Source organism: Hipposideros armiger, unplaced genomic scaffold, assembly GCF_001890085.2.
Source record: "Hipposideros armiger isolate ML-2016 unplaced genomic scaffold, ASM189008v1 scaffold_737, whole genome shotgun sequence".
Taxonomy (NCBI): Eukaryota; Metazoa; Chordata; class Mammalia; order Chiroptera; family Hipposideridae; genus Hipposideros; species Hipposideros armiger.
Window position 1 is genome coordinate 129,246 of NW_017732087.1, and position 6,892 is coordinate 136,137.

The following is a 6,892-nucleotide window of genomic DNA, read 5'->3' on the forward strand; positions in this document are numbered from 1 at the left end:
ACATTAAGTCACAAAGACCAAAGGTCAATAGTTTGACCTCATAATATTAACCATCTGCATATTGAAAGCATAAGTGAAAATAGACAAATGATATACAAAGGATTATCATTAACATATAAATTATTTAGAACCTATAAGCAAAACACATGAACAAATAATACACAAATCAATAGTTAAGACTTTTAAATGTTCAATTTCTCTTATAATTAGAAATATGAATTAAAACTAATAAAAATATAAACAGGTTCAATTAAAAGATAAAGTCTCTCTCTTGAAAAAAATTTTTTTTACATTTACAGGAGACACAACTAAAATCTGATCCAAAAACATTTAAAATAAAGGGATGGTCAAAGATTTACCAGGAAAATATGAACAAAAAAATAAACACAGCAATTGTAATAATAAAATAACTTAGAATTCATGGCAAAATTCCTCAGGACAAAAGAACTATTTGGGGTTTTTTTTTTAATTAACAAATTATGTACAAAGAAAGTAAGTAAAGTGGTTATTAGCACTGCAGCATCAATTAACATAGCATCCAAGTATAAAGAAGCAAAAGCTGGGCCGGCCGAGTGGCTCAGTTGGTTAAGAGCTCGCTCAAGAGTGCAAGCTCTGAGCAACAGTGGTTCGATTCCCAGCCCAAGCTGAGCTGCCCTGCCGCTAAGCTGCCAACATGTGGCAGGATTGCTCAGCTAAAAAAAAAAAAAAGATGGTGAAATTATATATTAAAAAAAATAGTGCAAAAGCTATTAGGAATAAAAGAAAAACCTGACAAAACTACAGTCATTCTGGAAGATTAAATCTCCTCCCTCAAGATTGCACAGACCAAGAAAACAAAAAACAAATAAGGATACAGATTAAAATAATACAATTAATAGTAAGCTTTCTTTAATATACATATAAATCTTAATTCCAAACAAAAAGAAGAAATACAGGGTTAGTTTTCAAATGTCCAAAGAAGCATAAGTATTTATTTTATTTATTTATTTATGAAAACAACTGCTTAGTTTTCAGAATGTCCACTTTACATGTCATCCTTACATATGAATGCCAACGCTAAGTATTAACTTTTTAAGCATACAGAAAATATAGAAGTTAAAGCTCTTATAACTATCACATGAATATTTTAAATATTAAAGTAGAAATTCAAATAGCACACTCAATATAAAGTTATCAAAAGTTAGAAGAGAACTAAATTATAACTGCTATGTGATTCTCGAAAAAATTTGTTTCAGTATATATTTACCTAAACAATTTTTTCAAAAGAAACCCTATAAAAGATGGTCAAACTAAAAATCGGCCATAACATGGTCAAAGGGTGTATATAGTCTTCTAAGTTTCGAAGAAGTCCAAGGAAAAACTTTTAAGTTCAAAGAAATTACACTTTTATCTAGAAGTAACAAGTTTTAACAAATTAACAAATTTAATATCTAATAATGACAATTGTGCTACTAAACTGCAAAAGAAAAACCTAAGACAATACATTCAGCCAATAAACATATAAGATTCCCTCAAGGCACAAAAATCATTGACTTAGAAAAAAATTCTTCATTCTATATTAGATTCCAATCCAAGTCTGTCACCTATTTAATTATTCCTTTAATTTATTTTTAAAATTAATAGAAATATATATATATATATATATAAAATAAAAATAGGGAGTATCTCAATAAGAAAGTAATTTCTTCACAAAAGCATGAACTTGGTAGGACACTAAAAACAAAAATATAGTCAAGGAAAATATAAGTATCTTTAATGGAGATTTTCAAATTAAAAGACTTTTTCTACTGCCACTTGTAATGAACTACAATTGTCAATTAAATTATAGAAATTAAAATAATAGATTTATTCCAAAGAAAAACTAAGATGACTAAATATGCAAGAAATACAAATAAACACTGTACAGAAAAGTTAAACACGGAATTTCTAAAACAACTTAGAAATGAAAGTTTCTATTGCTTTTGTAAAAAAAATAATTTAAATAAACCAAACCTGCCATATTCGTGTAAGTCCATGTTCTAATTTCTTTTTTATGTAACCACGATCAAAATCAGTTTCTTCAGTACCAATAATATTACTCCCTTCTGAAAATAAAAGATGGTATATGTTTTTAGATTTGCTTCACAACATTTTTGTTTTCCTAAAAAACTCATTTGGACTCTCATATATAGTAAGCCTACATAAAATATAGAGAACATATTCAACATTTATACGACCAAAACAATGTCAAAAAATAGGTATTAGGATTAAACCCATCTGTTAAGATAGATAAACTTAGACTCTGAAATGTTAAGTACTTTTCACATAAGACCATTCAGCTCATATATGACTGGAGCTGGGTGGGACTGCAACTTAAGTAGTGTAATCCCAGAGAACAGGTTCTCAATGACCCTGTTCTACTACCTAATACTCTGCCTACTACCAGGGCATTACAGGACCAATTAACACAATTACTAATTAATATGCATGTTAACAACAGTATAGATTGCAGAACTGCTCGGGCAGTGGGGTAATGATGTATACATTTTATATTTTTCACAATCCAGATAGTTTTATCCATTCCTGACAATCAACAATGTCCAGTTCAACGGGTAAGATCGATGGCCTGCCTCAAAACAAATATCCCTTTAAAAGCAACTGAAAAGACACATATACATTTATATTAAAAAGAGTATGGCTTTGTGCAAATAAACTGTGTGGAACAGTGTGTCCACAGTTAGGTTAGCAGGGTGTGGTCCCCTGGGAACCATCCACGGCCCTTGCATAGGCCAGGTCCCAGGTACATGCATAATGTACATATGATCACTCCTACAGCTTCAGCCTTATTAGCTGTATGGTCTGGCTCGTAGGGCACAAGAAGCTCAGGGCAGTGCACCTCAACCACAGGTTTGGAGTTTTATTTTAGAATGGTAAATATGTGTTAGGATATCTGTAGTCATCAGTCATCACTACAGAGCTACAGCAGATGAACTCAAGAGATACTTTCAGCTGTATGAAGTTACGTGAAGAGGAATTTCAAATCACTGATTCCTACAGTTTTATTTCTTAACATGAACATGAAAAGGATAATATCAGGTGAACAAATGACTTTTTATAGAGTCCTAGATATTGTCAGCTGACTGCTAGACTAATCAGAGTCCTGAATATTCTTAAAATATAAAGATGAGGGTCACGGAAGCTTTGCAAAGAGGAATGAGTATATAAGGCTCAAAAAGAGTTTTAAGTTTGACTCTATACCGCAACAAAAATACATATAACCATATATACATATACATAATACATGTCAACTATTAGCCTGAAGCAAAAAGTGGGCTTTACCATGATCAATATATTTTGTTCCCTAAACTCTTACCTTATATCTAAAGTATGTGCTAATTTTGTTCCAAACCTTTCTTTTGGTTTCTCCTTCAATAATGTACTAGAAAGGGGAAAAGAGGTACTAAGCTGGGTTAACAGTTTCTACATATAGAAAAAAATAAAGGTTGCCAAAACAGGTTACACTTTGTGAAAAATTAGGTTCCCAAGTGAGCCCAAGAATTCCCTAAGTAACCTGAGTTGTTAAAAAAAAAAAAAAAGCCTATGGATATTTCATTATTATTATAATTATCTCTTGATCCATCTTCATTGATATTAACAACAACCAGTGGAAGCACTTTACATTTTATCTAAACTTGACAGCAACCGTGCAGGTCGAGGTGTTATTACTCTGTGGGGCTTTTTGTTAGTTTTGCTTTTCTAAACCTACCACTTTAAGGAGCAAATTTAGGCCTGGAGAAGGTTAGCCAACTTCATGTTCTCACCTTTGGTAAATGGCAGTCAAATTTGAAGACCAGTGCCTCTTATTACAAAGGCCAGTGCTTCCAGAGTAGTGCAGACATGAGAACACAGGGGTTGGGTAGAAAGAGTCTGGCCTAGAACCCCAGTTCTGTGCCCACCCTGATTCTCCCCTCTCTAAACCTCTTCCTCTGTCTTCCTTATTCCCCTCCCCCAACAATATTTCTAAAAGGTTGAAATTCCTTCCACAGAATTTTCCTCTCTTATTATTTGCTATCTATAATTTTTAGCCTCTTTTTGGTCCAGAAGCCAATTAAACCTTTGTTCTCGTAACCAACCAAATTCCAACTTTAAATCAACCGCAAGGTTTGGGGTTTTCTTCCACCAAACCCAGAAAATAAAGAAGTTAGGAAATTAAAATTTACTAAAATAATTGGTTTAATAGTTTCCTTAAATTGGTAGTAAATCCAAAAAAAATGTGTGCAGTATAACTTATTTTGCCCAGATTAAACAAAATGCTGATAAAATCACTTACTACATTTTAAAGTATTTTGAATACTTACGCTTAGTTATTGTTGAGGGATAATCATTTAAGATATATAATTATGTAAATGAAGTATTTTAAATATAATACTTAAATATAATTTCTCAAAGATTTGTTCTTTATTTAGCTGACTGTACCATAGTCATTTAAAGTTGCATTTTCCATTCAAAGACAAATATATTAAAACATCATTTTTTAATGAAATTTTAAGTCCTACATTTTCAGGAAGAAAAGTATCAAGATGATTATTAATTCTTAGACTCTAGCTGTCTTTATTAGTACAACTTGAAAATTAGCAAGATAGATTTAATATTGAACATTTAGCATTAATTTTACAGTAAATCTAGACAGACCAATGTCTTACCTAGTTTGCAACTACTAGTACATATTTTTCTAAAAAAGGCCTTTGCTTAATAATCCAGTCTGAAAACGATCTGCACATATTCCTGAAAACTGGAAATATCTGCCTCCTAAGAATTCCTTTGACCCAGTTAATAGCCAAAAGTAATGGAGCTTTTATAGTAGCTGAATCACTTTCTCTGGTGAACATTTAACCTGTGTTACTATAGTCCCTGAAATTCTGTAAGAATGGCTGGTCCTTTTTTTCTCCTTACTCCAAAAATATGGCATATTTATAATTCAATTTAAAAAAAAAAAGTAATTTCCTACCAGAAGCCGAGGTAGTATCCTCATTGTCGTGCTTTTCATGCCATTCCATAGTCCTGTAATAGCTGAGCATAACCTCCCACAGTGCTTTGCACAGGTCAGCAAGGCATGGAATATAGCTGTCTGGTGTAACGTGCTGAAGAAAATAAGATTATTTACATTTAACACTTAAAGTTAATAAAAAATAAAATGCTATGCTATTAATCAAATTCATTCAAGAATTAGAGATAATTAAGAAAATTTCTTCTACTGACATATCTAAAGAGAAAGTTCAATGGCAAGAAAATTTTGTTCAAGTAATTCTCATTTCAACATGGCTTTTAGTTGTCATCAGGGATATCAGTCTATATAATGATTATCAAATTATAGTCAGAGAATCAAGAAGTCTATGAATAATTATTGAATGGGCAAGTGTTCCCATAAACAACAGTGTAGCCTTCCCCAAATGTATTTTTCCAAAGACATGCTTCTTAGCCTGCACACACAGCTGTATATTCATCCTTGGGCTGACTCACAATTTATAAAAAAGAGGCCAGATTAACAATTCAATTATGTCATTTGCATAAATTAAGGAAACACCTTTGATAATCTCTAAATCCTTTAAATAACGTGGATACAGGTATTTCATATCTGACAATAACATTTTAAAATAATGTTTTATATAATAGGGCTATGAAATAATATGTAGTCCTAAATCTTCTCCCTAGTGGAAATGCATAGGTTGTTCCCCCACTCCATTCTTTGTAAAAATTATCATTTGTTATTCTGCCTTTTTTTTCCCTGCAGGTAGAGTGAAGTCTACATTCTAATTTGCACATTTCCAATCTGTTATAATGCAGCATTTGCTCCATCATTTGAGATTTCCTAGCATTTCTGACCTTTGTAATTAATTCACAACTGATCATGCTGACAAACACTGAAAGCTTAAGACTCTGGTGTATGTCCTCTAAAGTTAATAGCTAGGAGATACAAAGTATATACCCAGTATAAGCATAGTGTGATGGATGCTCAGGATGTCACCGCTGGCAGGGATCCTCTCCCTTTCCAAAAGCTTTTTATCTCTGTAATGACCTCTCTGTCCTCTAAATTCATTTAGTAACACATTCACCTAGCAATTAATAAAAATACTAACTTATAAACTCAGCACACTTTTCTGTAAGCATGCCAAATCTCAGAAACTCAATGAGAAGTAGTAAAATAAAGGAGTTCTTAAGCTCTAGNAGAAAAAAAGGGCAAGATCTATAGGCAACACTTATGGAGACCTTTTAGTCCAGCCACAGCATTTTATAGTTAATGATACGATAGCCCAGAGGGGTCAAATGATTTGCTCAATGTCAGAGAGCTGGCGAGCAGCAAAAGTGGGATAAGAACCCAAGTGTACAATCTCCCAGTCCAGCTCTCCTTCTTAACAGCACAGTACAGCCTCTCCACTGGGAAACAAGTTTTACAAATGTTTCCAAAAGAGGTTCATTAAAACGCTGAGTTTGGGGAAACACTTAATAATTCATCTCTATATTCTCTCCTTTCATCAAGGTGGGTTTTTGTGAGGAATCTCCATCACGGGTTAGAGTCTAGACACGCCCATGCCTGGTTGCCACAGATGACACTGGAATGAAGAATGGAGGCCATTAAATAAGCTAGTTTTTGCGTTACACATATCTGGAACACAAAAGGGCTCCCAACTGTCCTGCTGGATACAAAGCCATCTTTGGAAAATGCACATCTGGCATGCCTTCCTTCAAACAGAGTACGGGAGGTTTCTGGCTCTGTCATAGTTCCTTATGTGATTAAAAAGCCTCTTTCCATATATGTGCTCTGATGTTCATTATAGCTTTATTTATGGCGGCCAAGACATGGAAATGACCAAAGTGTCCTTCAATAGATGATTGGATAAAAACGATGTAATAT

General features: G+C 33.0%; 1 protein-coding gene across 4 annotated transcripts in view; it reads right to left on the bottom strand.

The window, feature by feature from the left end:
- Positions 1-6,892, bottom strand: part of VPS50 (VPS50 subunit of EARP/GARPII complex) — a 131,804-nt gene that overhangs the window by 65,203 nt on the left and 59,709 nt on the right. For all 4 annotated transcript variants that reach the window (XR_002122256.1, XM_019627601.1, XM_019627600.1 and 1 more), the window contains exons 13-14: positions 4,988-5,120; positions 1,993-2,084 (exon numbers count right to left, since the gene is read on the bottom strand). Coding sequence is in view for 3 of the 4 variants with exons in the window: in XM_019627601.1 (XP_019483146.1) it covers positions 1,993-2,084; positions 4,988-5,120 (225 nt within the window). In the remaining variant the exon portion in view is untranslated. The remainder of the gene's footprint in view (positions 1-1,992; positions 2,085-4,987; positions 5,121-6,892) is intronic.